Source organism: Microcaecilia unicolor, chromosome 12 (assembly GCF_901765095.1).
Source record: "Microcaecilia unicolor chromosome 12, aMicUni1.1, whole genome shotgun sequence".
NCBI classification, from domain to species: Eukaryota; Metazoa; Chordata; class Amphibia; order Gymnophiona; family Siphonopidae; genus Microcaecilia; species Microcaecilia unicolor.
In genome coordinates, this window is record NC_044042.1 from 9970921 (window position 1) to 9998454 (window position 27534).

Genomic DNA, 27534 nt, shown 5'->3' on the forward strand with positions numbered 1-27534 from the left:
AAGGTCTGCCTTGTTGTTTTCTTACCAACCTAGAACAGATCCACTCTTTCTTTCATACATACTCAACCAGGCACAGCAGATAGGCCCTGACTGCTTCTGCTTCAGGCGAGGCACTGGCTTAAACCGTACATGAGCACAGTTTTAAAGGCAACTGCTCCCATTCGATGCAGTCAAAACCAGATCACTACTCTACCCTGTAATAATTAAGCGCAGAGCCAGGTTATGATTTCTTCTCACTTCTACTCACGACAACAGAAAGGTTTGAGAGAAAATACATTGCAGAAAGGCTCAACCACACAGCAGCAGCCGCTTCTGCCAACACAGCACAAGACAAAAGTTGAGGCGAGAGCTGGCACATCGATCCAATGCCTCCACACCTCTCTCTTCAATACATTCAATGACGATACGTTATTTCAGATAAAGTTTTCAAAAAACAAGCTAAAAGACACATGTTTTCAGACAACACAGGCTGGTTTTTTTTTTTTTTAAAGAAGTTGGGAAGGCTGGAGCTATGGAGTGAATACACCTTAAAAGTAACAAAGGAGAGGAACGGGGTGAGGTTTCCTCACTGGCGCTTGTAACAAATCTCTACGAATACACAAACTCTGCTACCAGACCAACCCAGGCACAGCTGGACCAAGGGACGCCTGCCTGCGACCTCTCCTTTCACAGTTTCACAGGCACAGGAAAATTTCACTCCTGGGCACTGTTTGGAACGGATGCTGTATTGTTCTCTGTCGGGATGCTGTGATGGAGGACTTGGTGGTCCCAACCCACAGTAAGCAGCTTTGCCTTATCCAGCGGTGACCATGATAATCCCCGAACAAAGTCCCAGTGGGTGGTGTTTCTGAAACTGAAAAATAACAGGACCATGAACATATCATTTTCCCCCCATATTGTAATCCTAGAAATTAGGGAGGCACGAAAAACAAATACACATCTGTGGTAGCTACAATACATTTGGAAGGGGTTAAAATAAATATACATATGTGATCAATCTTGCTGTATGGACCAGCTCTCTGCAAAGGATGTGCAGGCAAGCCCTGAGGGGAAGTAGAATCTCAAACTCTGGGGCCCTTTAACTAAGCCGCGTAGGCGCCTATGCGTGTCCAACGGGTGCCAAATTGGAGTTACCGCCCGGTTACCGAGTGGCCCTTGCGGTCATTTCAATTTTGGCGTGCGTCTGAATAATATTTTTTTTTATTTTCAGACGCACGTAGACCATTACCGCCCGGTTAACCACGCGAGACCTTACCGCTAGGTCAATGGCTTGTGGTAAGGTCTCAGACTGAAAATGGACACACGGCAATTTTCAATTTGCCGCACGTCCATTTTCAGCAAAAATTTTTAAAAGGCATTTTTTGTAGGTGTGCTAAAAAAATTATTCTGTGTGCGCCCAAAACACGCGTCTAAACTACCGCAGGCCATTTTTCAGCGCATCTTAGTAAAAGGACCCCTCTATTTGCGTACAATAGTTTTGAAAAACAGCACCTACTCGCAGAATTAACTTCCAAATCCATCGCCCTTTGGACACATTGAGAGGGATGTTGGCGCTGGCTGTTGTAGGTGACAAATACTCCAGCGCCCATCAAAAGTAAATCGAATCAGCGAAGTTGGGAGCGACATGGTTTCAGTCTGTACATTGTACAATCTCTACCCTACCACTGTACCTTCTGCTGTTAACAGGAAAGTCAAACTTCAAAAACAATAATTAAAAGGAAGCGGTGCTGGTATGTTACTTACATCTCTGAAAAGTGTTCATCAAGAACAGCCACAGTGCAGTCTTCACTAATGGAGGCCAGAAGGGGTGAACTTAAAAGGAAAAAAAAATATTGGGCAAATGTTAAGCTGAAGGCCCCAACCAACCTTCATTTTTCGCAGATATGCACGGAGACAGGGCCCTGTGAATGGCTTGCTGGATGCAACTGTGGGCCCTGCACAATCACAGGCAAAAAAACAATTTCATAATTCTTCCAGGGCTCAGAAGCCGTCAATAAATCCCAACTTATTCTTTAACCAGTAGAGTGCTTTCCAATTCTGACTGTGTGTGACACACTAAGCTTCAAACTTACTTGTACTTTAGCTTCTAAATCTTTGTAAGAGCAGCAGTGCTGTCATTCAATACATTTGTTTGCAGGTCTAATGCATACAAAACACAAATCAATCAATGGCAAGGGCTGGGGAAATGCCAGAAAGGTAAAAAAAAAAAATCAGAGGAGGTAAGCAGGGTTACTGATGTGCAGTAAAGTATTGCACATTATGTTTAAGGTTAAAAATCAGGTGGCTTGGGAGGAAAAGGAGAGGTCCTGGTGCAGACGTCAGCTCGGAGATCGTGCCTGCCTGATATGACCCCACTGACACATCAACTGGGGCTGGGCTGGTAAGACCAGCAACGTGCTGCAGAATGCGACAGGGTGTGAGCTAAAAGGGATGCTCTTCCCCAACACAAAGGGCTCAGGAGAACGCCATTTTATTCGTGCTCTTCAGGGGACTGTGAATTTATCTTCCTGTTGGATTACACAGGTATGTGCAAGATAAAAGCAAGCATTTGACCTCTTCTCACAGTAGGCCCCACAGGCAGGGGGCCACAACCTGACTTGTGAACGGTTTATCAACTCTACTATGAGGAATCCCCCCCCCCCCCCCAACTCAGCCAGAGCAATCATGTATGGTCCACAGCACTGGGTTTATAAATATCTTTTGCATATGGCTCCGATTCCTTAAGTAACATAGTATAGTAAATGACGGCAGATAAAGACCTGAATGGTCCATCCAGTCTGCCCAACAAGATAAACTCATTTACATGGTATGTGATACTTTATACCTGAGTTTGATTTGTCCTTGCCTTTCTCGGGGCAGACCGTAGAAGTCTGCCCTGCACTGTTCTTGTACTAAAAGTTCTGAAGCTAACATAGAAGCCCCTCAAAATTTACACTCAAGCCCATCCATAGCTATTCAGTCATGATGATCAGGGCATAGACTGTAGAAGTCTGCCCAACGCTGTTCTTGTACTAAAAGTTCTGAAGATTCTGGAATCCTAAAGAGTTACAAGATTCCGGAATCCCAATTAGTAGCAACATTCCATGTAGAACCCCAAAGAGTAACATAGTAAATGACAGCAGATAAAGACCTGAACGGCCCATCCAGTCTGCCCAACAAGATACTTTATATGTATACCCGAGTTTGGTTTGTCCTTGCCTTTCTCAGGGCATAGACTGTAGAAGTCTGCCCAACGCTGTTCTTGTACTAAAAGTTCTGAAGATTCTGGAATCCTAAAGAGTTACAAGATTCCGGAATCCCAATTAGTAGCAACATTCCATGTAGAACCCCAAAGAGTAACATAGTAAATGACAGCAGATAAAGACCTGAACGGCCCATCCAGTCTGCCCAACAAGATACTTTATATGTATACCCGAGTTTGGTTTGTCCTTGCCTTTCTCAGGGCATAGACTGTAGAAGTCTGCCCAACGCTGTTCTTGTACTAAAAGTTCTGAAGATTCTGGAATCCTAAAGTTACAAGATTCCGGAATCCCAATTAGTAGCAACATTCCATGTAGAACCCCAGAGAGTAACATAGTAAATGACGGCAGATAAAGACCTGAACGGCCCATCCAGTCTGCCCAACAAGATACTTTATATGTATACCCGAGTTTGGTTTGTCCTTGCCTTTCTCAGGGCATAGACTGTAGAAGTCTGCCCAACGCTGTTCTTGTACTAAAAGTTCTGAAGATTCTAGAATCCTAAAGAGTTACAAGATTCCGGAATCCCAATTAGTAGCAACATTCCATGTAGAACCCCAAAGAGTAACATAGTAAATGACAGCAGATAAAGACCTGAACGGCCCATCCAGTCTGCCCAACAAGATACTTTATATGTATACCCGAGTTTGGTTTGTCCTTGCCTTTCTCAGGGCATAGACTGTAGAAGTCTGCCCAACGCTGTTCTTGTACTAAAAGTTCTGAAGATTCTGGAATCCTAAAGAGTTACAAGATTCTGGAATCCCAATTAGTAGCAACATTCCATGTAGAACCCCAAAGAGTAACATAGTAAATGACAGCAGATAAAGACCTGAACGGCCCATCCAGTCTGCCCAACAAGATACTTTATATGTATACCCGAGTTTGGTTTGTCCTTGCCTTTCTCAGGGCATAGACTGTAGAAGTCTGCCCAACGCTGTTCTTGTACTAAAAGTTCTGAAGATTCTGGAATCCTAAAGAGTTACAAGATTCCGGAATCCCAATTAGTAGCAACATTCCATGTAGAACCCCAAAGAGTAACATAGTAAATGACAGCAGATAAAGACCTGAACGGCCCATCCAGTCTGCCCAACAAGATACTTTATATGTATACCCGAGTTTGGTTTGTCCTTGCCTTTCTCAGGGCATAGACTGTAGAAGTCTGCCCAACGCTGTTCTTGTACTAAAAGTTCTGAAGATTCTGGAATCCTAAAGAGTTACAAGATTCCGGAATCCCAATTAGTAGCAACATTCCATGTAGAACCCCAAAGAGTAACATAGTAAATGACAGCAGATAAAGACCTGAATGGCCCATCCAGTCTGCCCAACAAGATACTTTATATGTATACCCGAGTTTGGTTTGTCCTTGCCTTTCTCAGGGCATAGACTGTAGAAGTCTGCCCAACGCTGTTCTTGTACTAAAAGTTCTGAAGATTCTGGAATCCTAAAGAGTTACAAGATTCCGGAATCCCAATTAGTAGCAACATTCCATGTAGAACCCCAAAGAGTAACATAGTAATGACAGCAGATAAAGACCTGAACGGCCCATCCAGTCTGCCCAACAAGATACTTTATATGTATACCCGAGTTTGGTTTGTCCTTGCCTTTCTCAGGGCATAGACTGTAGAAGTCTGCCCAACGCTGTTCTTGTACTAAAAGTTCTGAAGATTCTGGAATCCTAAAGAGTTACAAGATTCCGGAATCCCAATTAGTAGCAACATTCCATGTAGAACCCCAAAGAGTAACATAGTAAATGACAGCAGATAAAGACCTGAACGGCCCATCCAGTCTGCCCAACAAGATACTTTATATGTATACCCGAGTTTGGTTTGTCCTTGCCTTTCTCAGGGCATAGACTGTAGAAGTCTGCCCAACGCTGTTCTTGTACTAAAAGTTCTGAAGATTCTGGAATCCTAAAGAGTTACAAGATTCCGGAATCCCAATTAGTAGCAACATTCCATGTAGAACCCCAAAGAGTAACATAGTAAATGACAGCAGATAAAGACCTGAACGGCCCATCCAGTCTGCCCAACAAGATACTTTATATGTATACCCGAGTTTGGTTTGTCCTTGCCTTTCTCAGGGCATAGACTGTAGAAGTCTGCCCAACGCTGTTCTTGTACTAAAAGTTCTGAAGATTCTGGAATCCTAAAGAGTTACAAGATTCCGGAATCCCAATTAGTAGCAACATTCCATGTAGAACCCCAAAGAGTAACATAGTAAATGACAGCAGATAAAGACCTGAATGGCCCATCCAGTCTGCCCAACAAGATACTTTATATGTATACCCGAGTTTGGTTTGTCCTTGCCTTTCTCAGGGCATAGACTGTAGAAGTCTGCCCAACGCTGTTCTTGTACTAAAAGTTCTGAAGATTCTGGAATCCTAAAGAGTTACAAGATTCCGGAATCCCAATTAGTAGCAACATTCCATGTAGAACCCCAAAGAGTAACATAGTAAATGACAGCAGATAAAGACCTGAACGGCCCATCCAGTCTGCCCAACAAGATACTTTATATGTATACCCGAGTTTGGTTTGTCCTTGCCTTTCTCAGGGCATAGACTGTAGAAGTCTGCCCAACGCTGTTCTTGTACTAAAAGTTCTGAAGATTCTGGAATCCTAAAGAGTTACAAGATTCCGGAATCCCAATTAGTAGCAACATTCCATGTAGAACCCCAGAGAGTAACATAGTAAATGACGGCAGATAAAGACCTGCACGGCCCATCCAGTCTGCCCAACTCATTTTATGTGGTACTTTATATGCATACCCGAGTTTGAGTTGTCTCTGTCTTTCTCAAGTAGAGAGCTAGGTTAATGTGGCTCAAGCTGTTTCATTCCCTACCTCTGAAGATTCTAATACAGTTTCTTTAACTGACATATGGAAGATGATGACGACAAAGTCCCACGGGAAGGGGATCATTCAACAGTCAAGAACTTTCTCGAGGATTCCACTTCTAAAATTGCAGAGTTAAATAACAGGGTTGCTCCAGCCTTGGAAACCTGGGTACAAACCCCTCAAGATACAGGGGTTTCTGGGGTCAAGGACATGTTTACGCTTGTACAGAAAAAGTGTGAAATGATGGAGAAAGTTACCCATGTAAAAATTTATGGATTTTTGAATTTTGTTGTATTCTAGAGTATGAATAGCTTAAAGAAATCCTACTCTTGCCTAGTTCAGATGAGATTGGGATTTCTAGATGTTACTGACTGCCTAGAAGTATTCTTTTGAATGCTGAGGATGGTGGTGGATTGGCAGCTCTGGCATCACCTGTGTGTGTGGGGGGGGGAGGGGGTTGATTTGACTGCATTTTGGGACACTTCTCAGCTGTCGTTGCTGACCCTACTACTTACATTTAAGGAACAGGATATGCTTACGATTCTTAAAACTTTCTTTTAAAATTGCTGATTTTTCTGGCTGCTTCTCAAGCAGTGCAGAAGGGCTTTTCTGGTTCTCCTTCCTCTTGAGTTATTGTTTTTATTCATTGTTAACTGCTTCATGCCCGTGCGTGGGCCACAGCGGTATATCAAACGTGCTAAAAGAAATAAATAAATAAATCTCCGATGTATCGGCAGGGATGTTGCTTTACTTACGCTGGCCCTGCAAATGTACTGTGAATTACAATTTGGTTTTTAGACCCAACGCAGCTTGAGAAGTTTCTGCAGGATAAGTCATCAGGACTTTGCTTTTCTATTTCGTTATGGGTGGAGGTGGATTAATGGGTAACTAAGGGTTTAAAATGAGGATTTATCGCACCATAGTTTCGAAGGGTTTTACCCTCTGTTTCCTTAAGGGTTTGATAGTTTTCTCTTCTCTCTGTAATATCAGCTCACTTGTTTTTGTTCTGTTTCCTTTTTAGTATTATGCCTTTTTCCTCCATTGTGAATTGTATCATCAATTCAATAATCAAAACAAGAAAAAAGTGGCTCAGAAATAAAGTGACTATAGATTAAAAGGATGAAGAAATAATCACCGTCCCAGTTCTATTTCGTAAAACCGTTTCATTTTGCATGCAAGAGAAGCGGAATAGCAAACTTCTCTCCCCCAAACTCCATTCCCAAATCTGGCAAACTGCACACCACGTACCTGTGCGTGGAAAAGGCCAGGCCTGTGACACTTCTGGAGTGTGCGCGCGAGGTTGCGAAGGCCTTTGGGTTCTTTATGTCCACGATGGAAAGGGCTCCAGTATCATCGCCTGTCACAGGATAATTAGGAGCATTCTGAACAATTCGCTCAACCCATTATTTCATTGAAAAAAAAAAAAAAAAGATATACAATGCTAGCAGGCATGCTTAAGAGCGGCATCGGGCTCCTTACCGAATGCAAAGTTATCGTTCTGCTCTGGGTGCCAGGCCAGTGAGGTAGGAAAGCTCTTGGAAGTGCCAATCTCTGGAGGGAAGAGATTTGGTAAAGTTGAGAGACAGAGAGATAGAGAAAAAAAAAACAGCATTTCCTCCACGTTACTGGTGATCACCTCTGAAGTTTTGATTCACCAAGGTTAACCCTAGGCCTTCAAGTTAACAAGCCAACTAGCTCCCAGCTTACTGCAGAGAATTGGACACCAACCCCATGACGTCATTAACTCCACCAAGGGGAATGTTCCCGTTTAGTTCATCTGTACCTTAAAACAGCTGCTATAAATGTCAGTATCTGGTGCCGTAACAGGGTCCCCAAACTACAGCCCCAGAAGGGAAAGTTTTGCTGGTGTCCATGTTATTCCTGTTCCATGGATCAGATCTGGCCCTCACAGCAAGCTGTGCTTTGGTTTATAGGCTTCTACACTGCACCCTACCTTTTTCAGCCGGCAAACTGTTCACAGTCCAGCCTCAGTCACGCTCTGTCCCTCCCTGCTAAGCCCCTCTCGAGGCTCACCTTTCCCTCTACTGGGAACAAGGCGAGACAGTGTCAAGAGATGGAGGAGGATGTCAAAAACACATGAAGGCCCGTGATTGCACGACACTCTTTGGCTCTAATTTAACGGCATAACGTGGAAGTCTTAGGCACACCCACTTACGCCTGCCACTGACGTTAATCATCATGCCTCATTTTTAATACACCAATGCCAATACTGGTATTCTGTAACAGCATCTTGGCACACAGATGTCATTACAGAATTGGTGCTCAGCACACGGCATGGGCACACCTAACGGAGACAGAATACTTATGTACTTACAACAATTTTATAAAATGAGCGTCTCCAATTTTATAGAATTGTTGTAAGTACATAAGTATTGCCACACTGGGACAGACCAAAGGTCCATCAAGCCCAGCAATCTGTTTCCAGCAGTGGCCATTCCAGGTCACAAATATCTGGCAAGATCCCAAAAAAGTTCAATACATTTTAAGATGCTTATCCCAGAAATAAGCAGTGGATTTTCCCCAAGTCAATTTAATAATGGTCTATGGACGTTTCCTTTAGGAAGCTGTCCAGACCTTTTTTTTTTTAAAACCCCGCTAAGCTAACCGCCTTTACCACATTCTCTGGCAACGAATTCCAGAGTTTAATTACTACTTATCATTTCTATAGTGCTACTAGATATACACAGCGCTGTATACTAGAACATGAAGAGACAGTCCCTGCTCGACAGAGCTTACAATCTTAGCGCAGCCGAGTTTAATCAAGTAGGGAAAGCACGCACAGCATCGCTCATGGAATTCTATCCCACCCTTCTGCGAACACATGCATTTATTCCACTTTACTGGGGTGGATCACAATCAAGACACAGACCAAATAGATATAACAGTACATTTCCATAATGGTTAAGAGGGATTATCATAGTTTATATTAATTCTAAATATATAAATACTTGTCAGATATGTAAAAACAAAACCTTTAACAATTCTCCTAAAAGAGTAACAAGCGATATTGTGGATATTACACAGCAGTTTGTGCCCGTTTTCACATTTGCATTATAATTTTATGTATATTAGTTATACCCGTGTTGGTTTTCCACATTTATGTGACTAAAGAAGTCGAGAGGGAACAGTTATTTGAAAATGTACAGTTCCTCATTCACTCTCCCCTCAGAAATGCATTGGGCAATGGGGGGGGGGGGGGGGGGGGTCCTTTCTCCCCACCCATATATAAACCTTACTAGTACAGTTCATGAATCTCCCCCAGCTTTCCTCCTCCCTTCCTGTGACTAGAGCTGCCTGTCAGTGCTCCGCCCCCACTGTTTTCCCATTGCCTGGATCCTACAGCCACCTTCCACTGCTCTGCCCCCATTGGCTGGATCCTACCCCCCCAGTCTCACTAGACTGCTTTCCAGTGCTCTGCGCCCACTGTTTTCCCATTGCCTGGATCCTACCCACTCTCTCCCCTAAGTTACACTGGAAGCAGGCGGACCAGACTCTCACATGAGGGAGGGGGGTAAATCAGATGACTGCAGATCAAGTTTGTAAACTTTCAAAGGTGTCCAGAAGGTTGAAGGATGACCAAGTATCTTAACATAAATGCAAAATTCTAACAAATCCTATAAAAGCCAAACAACTGACAAATCTTAATCTCCTGAGTCCTGAGCACATCTCACAAAGCCGTCCATACATTTGGGCCCCAAAGTAAGCCTTAATCTAGCTCTGCCCATGGAAACAGGTTAATTGGCAATACAATTTTTGTTGGTATGTACAATTCAGGCCATACAACTCATATTAGAATTAACAAAAAATGAAATATAGATCAGGGAATGACTCAATATCCCTCAAAAGGGATGAAGTACTTATGCAATTCTCCAAGTGATGTGTATCAGGGCTCCTAAATTTCTGTGGTATGGGGTGGGGGGGAATTCTTATAGAATTTCTGGTCTCATCTGGCCTAATTTTCTCTCAATGTGTCTTTACCAGTTTTCCCTACATACCAAGTTTCATCTCACTCCATTAAGTTTTCAGAAAATTAATTGTGCCCCAAACATTCAAAACCTTTTGTGTAGTTCTTTCTAATTTTGGTTGAGTTGGAAAGAATGAAAAGGTCTGGCCAAGTCTCAAATGGAGGAGTCCAGACACTTATTGGCTTCCCCAGGTCTTCCAGGTTCATCTCTACTTTTTGAGGTCCTGCCACGTACATGTAACCTGGATCAGCCACTGTTGGGAAGAAGATACTGGGCTTGATGACCCTTTGGTGTGACCCAATGTGGGTAGATTTACCTTTTGGTAGGGCTGGCAAACTGCCTTCAATCTCTACGATCATGGGCCAAGAAAGGCAGGGCTGGGGGGGGGGGGGGGGGGGGGGGAATGTTTCCATTGCTCAGCAAATCTTCTGCAGAGGACGACCCTGCCCTCATCCAACGTTCTCTTTGATCCAAGATGTTCTGTGTGGCCTTTCAGATGAAGTTTGGGGACCCCCATCTCATACCACGCCTTCTCTTTAAGGGATATAGCTTTGGAATATGCCATCAAATAAGCATGCAATAGAAATGGTTTCTTGTTCCCACGAGAGAGGAGATGGGACAGATGGCCAATGCAGAGCTCGTGTTAAGAGCATCAGAACCAAATTTGTCTATTTTCCAGAACATCTACAGCTGTTACAGGTCCATTTTCCAAGTACAGAAATAATCAGACTGATACATGGTACTGTAGCAGTAAATGCTACGACTATCCTTCCCCCCCCCCCCCCTCAAGATGCTAAAGAGGTCAAGAATGTGCTGGCCACCCCTTGCAGCTCTGTTCTACCTGGCTATGAAGGGGGTGGAAAGCAAAAATGCTCTGCTATTACAATGTGGGAAAGGTAAGAGGCATTAGCCTGGCCAAGTCTGGCAAAAATGACGAGAAGCAAAACTAAAGACAGACAGGACCACCGAGAGGCTGAGCCGGGCCCGGGGCAAGCCCCCCCCCCCCCCCCCCTCCCATTGATAATCTGGCAACACTCACCTCTACATACCAATCAACAGAAATTTTGAACCCTGCTTTTTTTTTCCTCCTATTTAAAAGATTAATATATTGCACAAATTTGTCTGCTCCCATGGTTAGATACATATGTTCCACAACAATGACAGGGCCACACACACACACTTTCTCTCGGGGGTAAACCTATTCAAAAGATCTATCTACCGCAGCATACAGAATATAATGAAAATTAATCTAACAAGAACCTCTAGAAATGACTGGGCTACTTTCCCCGTTTATTTTTCCCCTTTTCTATCCCTGGCCCTTGCAACAGTTTCTCCTCCTGCGGCCTGCACTGGCCACTGCGATAACCACATAGACCATACGAAGCTGCCGTGTAACCTCTCCCCCACATCCACCCCTGGTGATCACCGCTCCTGGTAACTACCCTTCCTGCCCAATAGACTGAACGCTTGGGATACTCTGACACAGCATATCAGCTCCACACACCCGATTCTCGTGCAACGATAGAGAAGGGAAGAGGGAACAAACAGCAGCAGTTTTTTTTCCTCTTGTTTTGTTTTTTAAACAAAGCGAATGAATGATGCAGGCTCGGCCAAGCAACATAGGCACTCACCAGCTAAGAGCGATGTCTTCAGGATTGGCTGCTGCTTTACTACAAACTTAAGCCACCGCTCAGCTGTTTACTTCTACGTTACCCTGTTTGGGACGGGCAACTCTCTCAAAGAAACCCAAGACCACAAGAAATGCCTTGTAATGCTCAGGCCTTCCTTCACTGTGTCCCACCCTCGTCTGATGTAACTTCCTGTTTCCGCGAGGGCGGGGCACAGTATGTAACTTCCTGTTTCCGCGAGGGCAGGGCACCGTGAGGGAGGGCCCAAAGGGAGGCGATCTGCCGCTTTCACACGGAGGTGAGGCGCTGCCGATTTGAATGCAGGGGACCCGGTGGCGGACGGGGTGGGGCTGCTGACGGAGCCGAGGGCAGGCAGGTGAGACCGGGGACTGAGGTGCCAGCGGCCTGGGAGGAGAGAGACCTTGTAGGCCCGGACCCGGGGAATTTTGTCTCCCCCCCCCCCCCCCCCCCCGGCGGCCCTGAAGACAGATCTGGAAACCAGGAGGTTACAGGACACTAGACAACGTGGGTTCGCAGAGAGAAAGATCCAGTCAGGTATCGGCCAATGAGGTTACAGGCCCTAGATGACCAGACATTGCAACAGCAGGCCTCATTAAGTTCTGGTGCTGCTTAGGATTATGCAAAAAAACAGGGGGGAGGGAGGGGGAAGGAGAGGAACCAGGCACTATAAAACACTTAGGTTTATTAAAGAGCCCATGAAAAAATACAATAATATGGACTTGGATAGCATGTGATGTTATCAGTTGTTAAAGAATAAGCACTTATACAAAACAGATTAATTCTGGACCTCTCTGCCAAAGCAAACGGGCAGCCTACATGAGCTGACTGGTTTTCGCCTTGATCTGCCACACCTCCCAAATTATTATGCATTGAAAACAATCTGGTACTATGAAAAAACTCTCACCAATCCGAGAAGCTGGTTTGGGGTTTCTGGTGTCCCAAAGTAAGATTCTATGATCCTGCAGTATGAACAGAAATAAAAAAAAGTAACCCATTATTTACACCTCTTCAGGAACACAAAATTCATAAAAATGGTGAAACCGACACAGCAGAGGTTCCAGATTAAAGCAAACTGTGTAAACCTGTGAGCTGCAAATAAGTTACATAGGGCTATACTCACTACAGAATATCAACCCAGAGTGTTTCACAAGACCCAGATTCAGGAATCGTGCACCTTTTTGGCAACCAACATTGTTCAAGATGCGGCTGGGCTAACCGCAGTATGATATCTGCAGCAGACACAAAGTATGAGAAAACAGATCTGTGATATCTAGTTGGAAGGTGAGAAGTCGTTCCTTTGGTTGATTTTGCGACCGGACTGTCGGAATTATTTGTGCTCCACAAGGGAAACTAACATTTGATTGTTGCCATCTGGTGGACAAGCCAGTTACTGCACAAGAAAACCTTATGGACTTTACTGATGAGGGTAACATTCAGAAGAAAAGAAAACCCACGCTGAAATCATAAGTACCTGACACATCCCAAAAACACAGAACAAAATTTTCATGTCTATGGTCAAGGGATAAAATTGATAGCTTTTCCCAAGTCTACCTGGCTAACAATTTATGTTTTTTCCTTCAGGAACTTGTCCAAACTTCATAAGTAGAGAGGTGTGGTAGCCGTGCTAGTCCACTCTTAAAGGTTATCAATAGAAATCAAACAAAATAAAACATGGAAAAGAAAATAAGATGATACCTTTTTTATTGGACATAACTTAATACAAGATTCAATCTGCACAGACATCACATGAAAATAGCCGGTGCCAGTCAAGCCCCCACCCCTGTGGGCCAACACTTTACAAGACCAGAACAGTGCACCAGTGATTTCACAGTAAGAATACTGAAAGGTAATTTTAAAACAATACAGGAACGTAAGACCTTTGAAATAAGAATGATTGAATATTTTAACACCCAACAGACAGGACTTAATAAGGATCTGGGTTTTCTAACCCATTATAAACCATAAAGTTGTATTTCTCTGTTTATTACCCTCCTCTCACCTACCAACACCCATCCTGTTAGAATATCAATGAAATGCTTTGATGTCCCCATGCATACCTCCTACTCACCCACTCTGTCAGACTGTCAAAGTAATGCTTTGATGTTTCTCTTATATATACTATCTGCTACCACATTTGCTTATTTCCGATCTGAGGAAGAAGGGCAACCTTCGAAAGCTAATCAAGAAATGTATTAAGTTATGTCCAATAAAAAAAGGTATCATCTTATTTTCTTTTCCATGTTTTATTTTGTTTGATTTCTATTGATAACCTCCAAACTTCATGAAAGTGTTAAAAACCAAAACTGTTTCTTAAACATATTCTGGCTAGGCGAATTGTTTATAATGTAGGTTAAAATATACAATTCTTTATTACATCCTAGATCTTTGATCTGTTATCCGCTGAGAACTGCTTGTCAACTTTAGCAGGCTATAAACGAACTGCCATCCTGCAACAATTTTCTAAGACCGGTTTTCAATTTGCTGATCAGTAGTTTTTCTTTTTGTGTCCAAAAGATTAAAAACAAACAAACAACCCTCCCCCCCCCCCCAAAACAAAAATAAAATCCACTCACCGTTCCCAATTAATCTTACTCATGATTCTTCATATACCCTCTCTAAAAGTCTCATTACCAAGCTGAGCAGCTGTAACCGGTTTAGTCTCTCTTTGGAAGGCAGGTGTTCCCATCCCCTTTATCATAATCACCACCCTCCTTGAAACCTTTTCTAGGAGCTACTATATCCTCTTTGAAAACAGGCACACAATACTCGAGATGCAATTGCCCAGTGGACCTCTACTGAAGAATAATGATGTTTTCACTTTTGGACTCCATTAAAATGACACTTTCCTTCACTGCACAGAAACCTGAATTAAACCATTATCAGCAGCGCATACCAAGCTACTGGGTAATCAAGCCCAGAACAATTCAAAGAAGGAATGGCCAAATTAGCAAGATCTTTAAAAATGGTGTGTATCCATGACTGATCACCCTGAAGGAGGCCTTAGAATTAATACAATTTAAGCATGAATTAATTTGGTGTGTCTGTCTACTATCCAATGTATGCATAGCTTTCTATAATGTTGGGATACTGAACCCTTTCTACAAAATGTTAAATTTACAATGAACTCTGTATACTACGTTTAGAGAGGGTAATTTATATCATCTAGGTTAGGACTCCAATTAAGCGCCTATTCTAGGTGCTTACCTGGCAGAATAGTGGCTAAAATGCACTTGCGTTTATTTACAGCTGCTCTCTGCCCAAACTGTACCTCTAAACAAACATGCACAGGGGTACGCAGAAAAGGAGGTGCCTTCTTGTCACCGCATACTACTACCCCACAGGTTGTGCATAACAGGCAGTTTATGTACAAAAAAAAAAAAAAACCCCTACAAAAAGATTTACTCCCTTAATACAGCCAAAAACAGAAGACTGTCTAATGACTATTAGAATACTGCAGGCGTTTACAGAGCGGAGTAGGCCTAATGTTTAGAGCAGTGGGCTGAGAGCCACAGAGGCCTGGCTTGAAATCCCACTGCAGCTCCTTGTCTCTTTTGATAAGTCGCTTAACTCTCTATTGCCTCAGGTACGAATTTAGATGATAAGCCCTCCAGAATCAGGGAAATTCCTAGTGTACCTCAGCGTGACTCACCTTGAGCTACTACTGAAAAAGGTGTGAGAAATTCAAAACCAAATCCCTACTCACCTCACCACATGAAAGGAAGATGGTCTCTTTCCCAGGGCAGGAAGCAACACAGGTCACTTGGCTGGAATGTGCTAAGAAAGGAGTGTATAAGCATATAAGCTCGGGGAACCACAAGGGAAGCTAAAGCCAGTCTTAGCAACCACACAAAACACTTAGTACAGTTCCTCCCTGAATCCAAATGTTTAATGAACTGGCATATGAACAGAAAAAACAAAACAGTTACATTACTTTCACACAGCACGTCGGGGGGGTTTGTGTGTGTTTTTTTTTTTAAATCTGTTGCAGGGCACATGTTGCTACAGAAACCAAGGCTGTCAACCTGATCCCAGAGCTCTGCCTCTTTCCTATGATGCTCGTGTTTTTCCCATGCCTCCCTCCCTGACCCCCATGCTCGCCTTTTCTGGGCCCCCTCCTCCTCCCTCTATATATCCCTCTTCTGGGCCCCCCCTACCCATAAGGTACCCCTCCCACCCTCTAAGCCTCTCACCTTTCTCCCATGAGGATGGTGGCTTTTCCCTCAATACCCCCTCTCCACCTTCTTTTCCTATCAGATACTGCTCCTCACCCCCTTTCTCCATCAGGATCTCCTCATTATCCACCTTCCCTTTCAGGCACCCCTTTCCTCTTTAGGAAATGCTCTCCCTCAAGTCCCCATCCTTCCTTATCACATTTCTCCTCTTTTCTTTCCCTATCAGGCATCCCCCTTCCCCAACAGGTCTCCTCTCTCCCTCGACCTTTCTACATCCCACAACTGCAAAGTGCAGAATTCCCCCGCCCTGCAAAACGCGCAGAATTTGGCACTTCTTATGCGGAATTCTGCTCTGTGCCAGCAATTTGGTCTCCCCCCCCCCCCCCCCGGCAGAGATTGCACATCAGGGGGAGGGGGAGAAAACAAAACTGCTGCACATCGAGTCACTTCTTCCTCCTCTTCTGGCTTACACCGTGAATGCGAGGATCCCGCAGGTCACATAAGTGGTCGAGTCTAAGCCGGCAGAGGAGAAAGAAGTGACTATGTGCACCAGTTTGCTTCCTCCTCCTCTCTGCAATTTCTGCAGCTCCAGGAATACGACGTTGGGGGGGGGGGGGGGGGGGGGGGGGCGCAGAGCCTGAAGTCTGAAGAGGGAAATAAGAAATTCAGTGCAAAACACACTACAAATAACAGAATTTTCGTAACTTTTGTGCAGAAATCCCCCAGGAATATACAATAAACAAGGTCAAAAAGGGAAAAGGGAAATGGGACTTCATATACCGCTTTTCTGAGGTTTTTGCAACTACATTCAAAGCGGTTTACATATATTCAGGTACTTATTTTGTACCAGGGGCAATGGAGGGTTAAGTGACTTGCCCAGAGTCACAAGGAGCTGCAGTGGGAATTGAACTCAGTTCACCAGGATCAAAGTCCACTGCTCTAACCACTAGGCTACTCCTCCACTGTGAAGTAGGCAAAAGTGTCGAGCAGTGAGGTGGATCCACAGAACATGCAAGAAGCCAACTTTTCTCCCCTTCGAGACGGCTCTTGGACAACCTTCCAGGGTCCTCCTGGTCCCTCTTCCACCTGCTGACATGAACATAGGCAGGAACACATGGCAGCTGATTTAGCTCAGGCTGCCTGGCACTTACTTTTGCCTGCTTCCGCTGTGCCCAGCCGTACTGTGTGATGCACAGTCTGAATTTTCCTACACTGGGAAGGAGTTACTCAATTTTGTACACATTTATTAATTATGCATTAACTTCCATGCACACGCGATTACTGTTCCTCCGGCCTGCTGCCATTTAATATATGTGTCTATCGTTGTTAAACTGCAGTGATTGGTTTCCTGCAATTTGTAGTATCCTGAATCAGTAGAACTTAGAACTGAAATCAGAAACCCCAGAGCTTGCTCACAGCAGACTGGGTCCGTTCAACAGAAATAAACCTTGTAGTCTGAAAAACAGCAGACAGTCCAACTCTCAGAGCTGACATTACAATACCAAAAGCAGCTGAAGATCTGAGTGAAGGAGTGGCCTAGTGGTTAGGGTGGTGGACTTTGGTCCTGGGGAACTGGGTTTGATTCCCACTGCAGGCACAGGCAGCTCCTTGTGACTCTGGGCAAGTCACTTAACTCTCTATTGACCCATGTAAGCCGCATTGAGCCTGCCATGAGTGGGACAGTGCAGGGTACAAATGTAACAAAAATAAAATAGATACTATTGGAGATTCTACATGGAATGTTGCTATTCCACTAGCAACATTCCATGTAGAAGCCTGCGCGGCCACATTGGTGATCCGCAAGGGCCGACTTCTACATGGAGTGTTGCTAGTGGAATAGCAACATTCCATGTAGAATCTCAAATAGTAGCAACAGTGGAGGAGTGGCCTAGTGGTTAGGGTGGTGGACTTTGGTCCTGAGGAACTGAGTTCGATTCCCACTTCAGGCACAGGCAGCTCCTTGTGACTCTGGGCAAGTCACTTAACCCTCCATTGCCCCACGTAAGCTGCATTGAGCCTGCCGTGAGTGGGACAGCGCAGGGTACAAATGTAACAAAAATAAAATAGATACTATTGGAGATTCTACATGGAATGTTGCTAGAAGCCTGCGCGGCCACATTGGTGATGTGCAAGGGCCGACTTCTAGTGGAATAGCAACATTCCATGTAGAATCTCAAATAGTAGCAACAGTGGAGGAGTGGCCTAGTGGTTAGGGTGGTGGACTTTGGTCCTGAGGAACTGAGTTCGATTCCCACTTCAGGCACAGGCAGCTCCTTGTGACTCTGGGCAAGTCACTTAACCCTCCATTGCCCCAGGTACAAATAAGTACCTAAGCCGCATTGAGCCTGCCATGAGTGGGAAAGCGCGGGGCACAAATTAAAAAAAAAAACAACAAGTGCTTCTGGCACAATTAAAAACAGCAAAGGAAAGAACCAACCCAAAACCCTGCACAGCTGTCTGCCACCCTTATGCCAAAACTCCGTTCACCTTTCATCAGCAGGATAGAGAGGCAGATTCTTGTATTTGGGGCACCCCAAGATGTGGTTTTGTTGTTGATCGGGTGCTTTGATTCTGTTGTTGTAGATTGTATTTCTAACCTTTTAGCATTCACAGCTTTGAATAGGGGAAGCATTTTAATAATTAATAGGTTAGAACTGGTGCCCAAACCCACCTCTGTATGTATTCAGTACAGCTCCTTGTGCAAGATCCCAAACTTTCACACTACGGATAAAAGAAACAGATGATCAGTTAGACCCAAGATTTCACAGCTAAAGGATAAGACTGTAGTATGTTGCAGAAGTTGGAAAGCTGAACGCACCAAAGGTCCTTGCTACCACTGACTGCCTGTGTGTCTAAAGCGAGCACGCTCACTGTAGTAACAATATCATCATGTTCATATTTACAGAACTTGTTTACTATTAAAGTCTCATTCTCTGCCATCTCCCACAGCTCCACAGCACCTGCAACAACGATAAAGAGGCAACAGCGTTTCAAAACAGATCTGTCAATTACGTAGAGTCCACATAAATCAGTGTTGCTAAGCTATTCCCATTTGATGCTTGGTCAGAAATCTCAAGACTTGTGTTTTCACGGGTTAGTATAAAAGTAGCACTAGTTGCCCCTCCCCCATCCTCTGTTCAGCTCTAGGTATCATATCCTCACTGTACTGCCTGTGACCTTTCACTATACCTACTTAGCTTTCAAAACTTAACAAGTTTGGTTCATGCAAATCACTGCTCCCAGGTGGCTACAGAAGGAAACAACTAAATACTTAAATACTTTATGTTTAATCTTTTTTATTGAATAAAGAAAACATTGTGAATACAGAAACATGGTAACCAAAACTTATTTCTATTAATATCCCCCCCAACCTTTCTCCTCCCCCCCCCCCCGAAGAACCTTCCCCCCCCCTTTTCCCCCTTACTTAAATACTTTATAAGTAGACTGTAAGATCCATGTAAGAGCTGCCCATTAAATGTACCTGGATGACACTAGAGGACACGGGGATGGGGTCAAACTTTGTCCCCGTGTCACTTTCTACTTTGAAGCCTGTTAATGAACTGGACTGTTATTTAAGTTTGATTGATGCAAATAATATTTTTAATTTTTTGGAAAAACAAGCAAACGTGCTGGCCACAGCTAGCAAAATTTGCGTTGGTGGGGGGGGGGGGGGGGGGGATCCTGTACATCCTGCTACCAGCACATCTTCTAAGACATCATCTTCTACTGCAGGAGGGACTGTGGAAGACAGAAGAGCTAGACTGAATCCTGAGATGGTTGATGACTTCCTATTCATCCACAGATTAAAAAATCATAACTGGGCTTCATAGGTCATATTTCTCCCCTCTAGGGCATACACAATGGGTTGTATTTTGCACCCCTGAACATTTTAACAGAGTGGATTAGGATTCCTTGGGGTAGTACAAATCAGCTATTTTGGGGGTTGGTGGTGGTGAGGAGGGTTATTATATATGCTCGCTGTTATTATTGTTTTCTATTTGTGATTTATACACAACAGTTGCACAGCATATTGTTCCTTTTTTATAGTTTAATAAAAAATGATTTAAATATAAAATCATAAGTGTTTGAGGCTTCTGCAGATGAGAACAGAGCACTCAGGGACAGGGTGAGGACGGAGACAGAACCCACGGGGGGACGGGAACAAATTTTATCCCCGTGTCATTCTCACTGCAACTCCTTGCGACTCTGGGCAAGTCACGTAATCCTCCATTGCCCCAGGTACAGAATATGTACCTGTATATAATATGTAAACGGCATTGATTGTCACCAAAGAAAGGCAATACATCAAACCACATCCCTAATCCCCGCTGTTTACTATTCTAATTATAATATCCTAACCACCTTCCCCATTCAAGATACCTACACTGACTACGTAGTTTGTTACCTTTAGATTGTAAGCTCTCGAGCAGGGACCGTCCTTCCCCATGTTTAAACTTGTACAGCGCTGCGTAACCCTAGCAGCGCTATAGAAATGCTAAGTAGTAGTAGGAAAGCTGTAGTTTACCTACCCGAATCCGAGGCCACAAGGATCCCTTGGTTAGACACCCAAGCTGCATTTGCCACTCCTGCTTCTGTCTGAACTCCTGCGCAGCAAAAACCTTCGTTTGGAGCCATACTGGGATCCTTGAATACCCAAATGGAGCCCACCCAACATCGACCACTCAGGCTAGACGCTCCCAAGAGCAGAGCCCCATCTGAAAACAAACAGAATGAAGAACTTTCTTTTTTTCTTCCATTACTGCTGAAAACCTATGTTAAAAAGGGATTTTACGAACAATACCTAAAGCTAGATATGGCCCTGAATTTGGGGTGGGGAGGGGAGGAGAAAAATAGATTGGATTAGGTCAGGGTAGGGGGGAGAAATGGCAAAAATACTCCTGGATTGAGAAAGAAGAGCTGGATCTAGATTTTGGAGAAGAGAAGAAAATGTATGGTTGAGACGATGGTGCAGGGAGGAGGGATTTAGATTTGTTAGGAACTGGGCAACATTCTGGGAAAAGAGGAGCCTATTCCGAAAGGACAGGCCCAGGCTGCTGGCACAAACATTTTAAATGGAGACAGAATAGTTTTTAAAATGAAAATTTTTTTTTTTTTTTTGGGGGGGGGGGGGGGGGGGGGGGGAGCTGACAGTCGTCCAGAAGCGCATGGTTCACTGTGGAGTACCCTCGAAGGATACTATTGAAACAAAACATTCATGGAATCCTAAACACAGAGATGTCAACAATAGTGAAAGAAAGGCAGGCGAGCAGAGCAAAGGAAGCAAATTATCCCTGTCAACTTCTAAGCAGCTTGTAGGTGCAGGGAAAAAGCACAAATCTGAAGTGTCAGTACACAAATGCTAGAAGCCTAACACCCCCCCCCCCCCCCCCCCAAAAAAAAAAAAAAAAAGTTAGGATATCAAACATATAAACGGCGAGTGACCGAACTCACTCGCAAATGCGCAGTGGAGACTGCGCTCCCCCCCCCCCCGAGGTCGCCGCCGCCACCCTTCCGCCCGGGCCCTCTGATCGCAATTAATTCAACTTACATCGCTGTAGCACGCAGATCAGCTGAGCTCCGGTCGGCCTTCCTTCCCTGCCTGTGTCCCGCCCTCGCCGGCAGTAAATCACACGAGGGCAGGACACAGGCAGGGAAGGAAGGCCAGGCCGACGGGAGCTCAGCTGTGCTGCGGCGATGTAAGTTGAATTAATAGCGAACAGAGGGCCCGGGCTGGGTGGAGGGGTGGCGGCGGCGACTCCGGAGGGGGGGGGGGGGGGTACCGGTAGTGGCGTCCTCGGGGGGGGGGGGGGGGGGGCCTTGGAAAACCCCCATTCCAATAGTAGCCCGTTTTAACGGGCTCAATGGCTAGTATAGCACTAAATCATTTTTCAGAAAATCCATAATGAATTTTCACGAGACAAATTTGCATGCACTGCCTCCACTGCATGCAAATCTCTCTCATTCATATTCAGTATGGACATCCTTAAAACCTAACTGGCTAGGGTGCCTCCAGGACCAGGTTTGGAAACCAATGCACCAAATAGAGATTTAATACGCATCTCAGAGACCTGGTGGGACTCTTATCAGGATACAAAATGATACAATGATAGAGTGGACCAAACTAGGGGGGAGGGGTTTGTTATATGTTAAAGAGGGAATTGAGTCAAACAAAACAAATATTCTACATGAAACAGAGCAGTGTGGAATTCTTATGGATAGAAATGCCATGTGGGATGCAAAGGAGTTTACTAGTCGGACTGTGCTATCGTCCCCAGGGACAGAACAAACAGACACCTGAAGAAAAGTTTAAAGAAATTAGGAAAGCTGGCGAATTGGGCAACACTATAATAATGGGTGATTTCAATTACCCCAATATTGACTGGATAAATGTTACATCAGGGAGCACTAAAGAGGTAAAAATTCCTAAACCTAATAAATGACTGCTTCTTGGGAAAGGGAAATGTTTCAGGAACAGACAAGCGGTGGAGTTATTTCAGTCCTTAGTGAAAAGCAGGGCATAGTAGGTAAAGGTGTTGGGTCTGCTGGGAAACACTGACCAAACATAATCAAATCTGAGCTTATAAATCACCATGGAAATCTACTGTAGCCGCCATTTAATTTTCAAAAGGGCAACTGATAAAACAAAAATGAGGAAAAAATTAAAAAGAAGCTAAGAGGTTTGGCTGCAAAGGCTAAGACTTTAAATCAGGAATGGACGTAGTTCAAAAAGCCATCTTGGAAGCCCAGACCAGATGTATTCCATGTATTAAAGGTGGAAAGAAGAGCAAACCACAACTAGCATGATTAAAAAGTGAAGTGAAAGACTATTAAAGCCAAAAGAGCATCCTTCAAGAATGGAAAAACGATCCAAATGAAGAAAGTAAGAAGCAAAATAAGTACTGGCAAGTTAGGCTAAAAGAAAATGAAGAGAAACTTGCCATAGAGGCAAAAAAAAAACAAAAAAAAACCTCACAGTAATTTTTTTGTTACATTTGTACCCCGCGCTTTCCCACTCATGGCAGGATCAATGCGGCTTACATGGTAACAGCTTTTTCGGGTAGATCAGAAGCAGAAAACTTGCGAGGGAACCTGTGGGAATGTTAGATCATCAAGGAGCAAAAGGGGCACTCAGGGCGGACAAGACCATAGCAGAGAGAATAAATTATTTGCTTCAGTCTTTACATGGGGCAATGGAGGGTTAAGTGACTTGCCCAAGGTCACAAGGAGATACAGTGGGAATTGAACCCAGGTCACAAGGATCAAGGCCCGCTGCACTAACCATTAGTACAATAAAAAAGGGACTTTTTTTTTCTTTATTTCTACTTATGAGCTTTGGGGGGGGGGGGGGGGTAAGGGAAGAAATCATCCTGGATGAAATGATTTAGGAATGATGCGATCCTGAAATTGGGGCAGCAGAGAAAGAGATAGCTTCAATGGAAGCAAGAATGGGGATAAAGATGAGAACGAATCATTCTATATTTTGAGCATGGGAAAAGAGATCTTTCTGAAGCAGTTAAGAAAAGAAAATATCCTGAATGTGTGTGTATGGTGGGGGGAGGAGGAGGATGAAGAAGAGTGATTGGGTTGGGGCCTAGAATAGGAGGACTTGGTCCAGATGAGGGAAGAAAAAAAGAATCAGAGATTTTCAGGATAGGGAAATCAATAGAAATAAAACAAAATAAAACATGGAAAAGAAAATAAGACGATACCATTTTTAATGGACATAACTTAATACATTTCTTGATTAGCTTTCGAAGGTTGCCCTTCTTCGTCAGATCGGAAATAAGCAAATGTGGTAGCAGATAGTATATATAAGAGAAACATCAAAGCATTACTTTGATTTACTACTACTACTTAACATTTCTAGAGCGCTACTAGGGTTACGCAGCGCTGTACAAATTAACGGAGGACGGTCCCTGCTCAGAAAAGCTTACAACCTAAGGGATCTGACCAAGAAGAGCAACCTTCCAAAGCTAATCAAGAAATGTATTAACTTATGTCCAATAAAAAAGGTATCATCTTATTTTCTTTTCCATGTTTTATTTTGTTTGATTTCTATTGATAACCTTTAAGAGTGGACTAACACGGCTACCACACCTCTCTACTTCAGGATAGGGAAAGAAATCATTCTGAATAAGAAGCCGTTAAGAAAGTAAATACGAGAGGGATGAGGGCTGATATGGTAAGCTCCTTGAGCAGGGACTGTCCTTCCATGTTAAAGTGTACAGCGCTGCGTAACCCTAGTAGCGCTTTAGAAATGTTAAGTAGTAGTAGTAGTCTCGGATAGCAGAAGAGAATCTTAGATTTTCAGGATTGGGAAAGGGATCATTCTGAAGAAGCAGTTAAGAAAGCAAATACCCTGCAGGGGGGAGTGGGAGGAAGGAGTCATGAACAGGCAATGAAAGGGTCTGGGATTGGTCCTAAATTGGGGAGGGAAAAGAATCCGAAATGGTCAGTGGGTGTGATGATGACCTCCGTCCATGAGGCTCACCTGACCGGTACTGCGCCGCCTCTAGGTGTCGCTCCATGCAGGCCGGGGCATTAGGAGGGATCTTCCACTCATTCTCCTTAATCATGGCGGCGCCCTGTCCTCCTTCCTCTGCTCTCCTCTCGTCTCCTATGGTGCCTCCCTTACACCAGGCCCCCAGGGGCTCTGTAGGATTTCTTTTGCGCCAAATTCCGTTAACGTTAACTGTCTCCCGGAACCACTCAGACCCGCACACGCTGCTCACAGAGATTCAGAGGCGCCATGACACCTTACTCCAGGACAGAGCGAGGGCGGAGTCGTCAAGCATCAGCCAATCAGGAGACTCGGGTAAAAAAAAAGGCGGGCCCACGTTGAGCCAATCACAGAGATACAAAGAGAAAGCGTGAGAATTCTATATCGGAACGAGGCTTTCACACGCTGCTCACAGGGACAGAGGCGCCATCTTACTCCAGGACAGGGGGTGGAGTCGTCAAATATCAGCCAATCAGGAGACTAAGATAAAAAAGGCGGGCCCACGTTGAGCCAATCATAGAGATACAAAGAGAAAGCGTGAAAATTCTATATCGGAACGAGGCTTGGAGAGAAAGGCGGCAGAGAAGTTCTTTGAACGCGTTCCAGCGTCAGAGCGAGGGTTGAAACGCAGCTGCTAGGTCGCGCGAGAAGCGAAACGAAGCGTAGCGCCATCTTGCCTGCCGGTGCTCTTCCTGTCAGCCTCAGGGACGTAGAGGGCACGGGAAGAAGCGGTGGCGGCAGTGTCGGCCACTCCGAGGAGACTTCCAATGTTATCCAGAGCAGCGCTGGCCTCGGGTAAGCGACAGCGCAGACCTAAGACCTGAACCGTCCGGGGACCAAGGCCGCCCCTCCCCCACCCCCGGTCCCCGCTGAAGTTTGTGACTTTGAAAGTTACTCGGCCCCTCCGGTTTTAAAGAGTCTGCAATGAATATGCATGAGAGGTTTGCACGCGCTGTCTACTATCTCATGCATATGCATTGTGAATATCCTGAAAACCCAATGGCTGAGTCTGCCCTACTACTACTACTTATCATTTCTAAAACGCTACTAGACTTTGTACACTTGAACATGAAGAGACAGTCCCTGCTCCACAGAGCTTACAATCTAATTAGGACAGACAAACAGGACAAATAAGGGATGACAAAGAGTAGCAAGATTCCGGAATCCCAATGTAGCAAGATTCTGTGCAGAATCCCAAAGAATAGCAAGATTCCGGAATCCCAAAGACTACTACTACTTATTTCTAAAGCGCTACTAGACATACGCAGTGCTGTACACTTGAACATGAAGAGACAGTCCCTGCTCGACAGAGCTTACAATCTAATTAGGACAGAGAAACAGGACAAATAAGGCATAAGGACAAAGGGTAGCAAGATTCCAGAATCTGAAAGAGTAGCAAGATTCTGTGCGGAATCCTAAAGAGTAGCAAGATTCCGGAATCCCAAAGTGTAGCAAGATTCTGTGCAGAAAGAGTAGCAAGATTCTGGAATCCCCAAAACTACTACTTATCATTTCTATAGCGCTACTAGACGTGAACATAGAGAGACAGTCCCTGCTCCACAGAGCTTACAATCTAATTAGAACAGACAAACAGGACAAATAAGGGATGACAAAGAGTAGCAAGATTCCGGAATCCCAATGTAGCAAGATTCTGTAAAGAATCCCAAAGAATAGCAAGATTCCGGAATCCCAAAGACTACTACTACTTATCATTTCTAAAGCGCTACTAGACATATGCAGCGCTGTACACTTGAACATGAAGAGACAGTCCCTGCTCCACAGAGCTTACAATCTAATTAGGACAGACAAACAGGACAAATAAGAGATAAGGACAAAGAGTAGCAAGATTCCGGAATCCCAAGACTACTACTACTACTTATCATTTCTATAGCGCTACTAGACGTTTGCAGTTCTGTACACTTGAACATAGAGAGACAGTCCCTGCTCGATAGAGTTTATAATCTAACTAGGAGAGACAGAACAAACAAGAGATAAGGGAATATTAAAGTGAGGAAAGCCCACCTCTTTAACATTGCTTTTGACTTTTAACCACTCGCCCCTTACCTACTACCCTCCTCTACACATTAATTGATTTGCTTGCTTTATTTTTGTCTATTAGATTGTAAGCTCTTTAAGCAGGGACTGTCTTTCTTCTATGTTTGTGCAGCGCTGCGTACGCTTTGTAGCGCTATAGAAATGCTAAATAGTAGTAGTAGTAGGATGATAAAATAAGGGTTCTGAACAAGTGAATAAGGGTTAGGCGTTAAAAACAGCATCAAAAAGGTGGGCTTTTAGCTTAGATTTGAAGACGGCCAGAGATGGAGCTTGACGTACCGGCTCAGGAAGTCTATTCCAGGCATATGGTGCAGCAAGATAAAAGGAACGGAGTCTGGAGTTAGCGGTGGAGGAGAAGGGTGCAGATAACAGAGATTTACCCAGTGAACGGAGTTCCCGGGGAGGAATGTAGGGAGAGATGAGAGTGGAGAGGTACTGAGGAGCTGCAGAGTGAATGCACTTATAGGTCATTAAGAGGAGTTTGAACTGTATGCGGAAACGGATGGGAAGCCAGTGAAGTGACTTGAGGGGGGACTGGGTTCAGAAGCACTGACTCGGAGGAGGCTTGGAGCCAATGGGATTTCATGTCGTTTACACTTGCAGTGGGTAGCAGCAGTGTATCCATAGTACAGCAACTGTTCCATAAGGCCTTGGGATGCAAATTGAAAACCAGGGCTGGCCAGTGATCTCTGTCCTGGAACTGGGGAACTTGGCAGCTCTGTAAAAGTGACTGGTATGGAACAGGAGCGGAGGTAAACCTGAGTGATTTAAATCTCCAAATTCCATGCATATGATGATAATTCAGCCCTTCTGCAGCTCGATTTGATAGAACTGCAAGGATGAACTTTTTTTTTTTTTTTTGGGGGGGGGGGGGGGGGGTTGCAGGAGATGAGTCTTAAAAACTAATTATTTTGAATATCTTTGTTAATCCTAAAGTATCTTTGCGCTTTTTTCTCCTATACAGCCATAGCCCTTAAAAAGTCAGCCCCACTTAGTATTGGGTAAGTACTGGCCTTGCAAGAATTTTATACCTCATACTTTTTATTGAGTTGATTTCTCCTTTAATGTGTACATTTTACTGCTCATCTTATTTATTTAGGA

The 27534-nt window shown here is 44.3% G+C and overlaps 2 protein-coding genes across 3 annotated transcripts in view; one reads left to right on the top strand and one right to left on the bottom strand.

Moving 5' to 3' along the window:
- Nucleotides 1-24668, bottom strand: WDR77 (WD repeat domain 77). Its single transcript, XM_030221045.1, has 10 exons — nt 24370-24668; nt 20408-20593; nt 18697-18838; nt 18550-18599; nt 15410-15480; nt 12611-12665; nt 7551-7622; nt 7320-7428; nt 1744-1812; nt 1-853 (listed from the first exon to the last, which is right to left on the bottom strand). Exons 1-10 carry the CDS (start codon nt 24452-24454, stop codon nt 694-696), a joined length of 999 nt encoding a protein of 332 aa, XP_030076905.1. The 5' UTR covers nt 24455-24668; the 3' UTR covers nt 1-693.
- The window catches only part of ATP5PB (ATP synthase peripheral stalk-membrane subunit b), a 27084-nt gene continuing 11515 nt past the window's right edge, over nt 11966-27534 (top strand). Inside the window, exons 1-3 of one of the 2 annotated variants that reach the window (XM_030221047.1) lie at nt 11966-11970; nt 25141-25173; nt 27398-27434. In XM_030221047.1, the coding sequence (XP_030076907.1) occupies nt 25146-25173; nt 27398-27434 (65 nt within the window). In that variant the 5' untranslated portion in view covers nt 11966-11970; nt 25141-25145. Of the gene's footprint in view, nt 11971-25032; nt 25174-27397; nt 27435-27534 lie in introns of those variants that run through there. The other variant, XM_030221046.1, reaches the window with a different exon arrangement.

Coding starts and splice junctions, on each gene's coding strand:
- WDR77 (XM_030221045.1), bottom strand. CDS start 24,454: ATGATTAAGGAGAATGAGTGGAAGATCCCTCCTAATGCCCCGGCCTGC. Junction 15,481..18,549: donor TGTACTGAATACATACAGAG/GTGGGTTTGGGC, acceptor CTCCTTTCTTAG/CACATTCCAGCCAAGTGACC. Junction 7,623..12,610: donor CAAACCAGCTTCTCGGATTG/GTGAGAGTTTTT, acceptor TCTTCCCTCCAG/AGATTGGCACTTCCAAGAGC.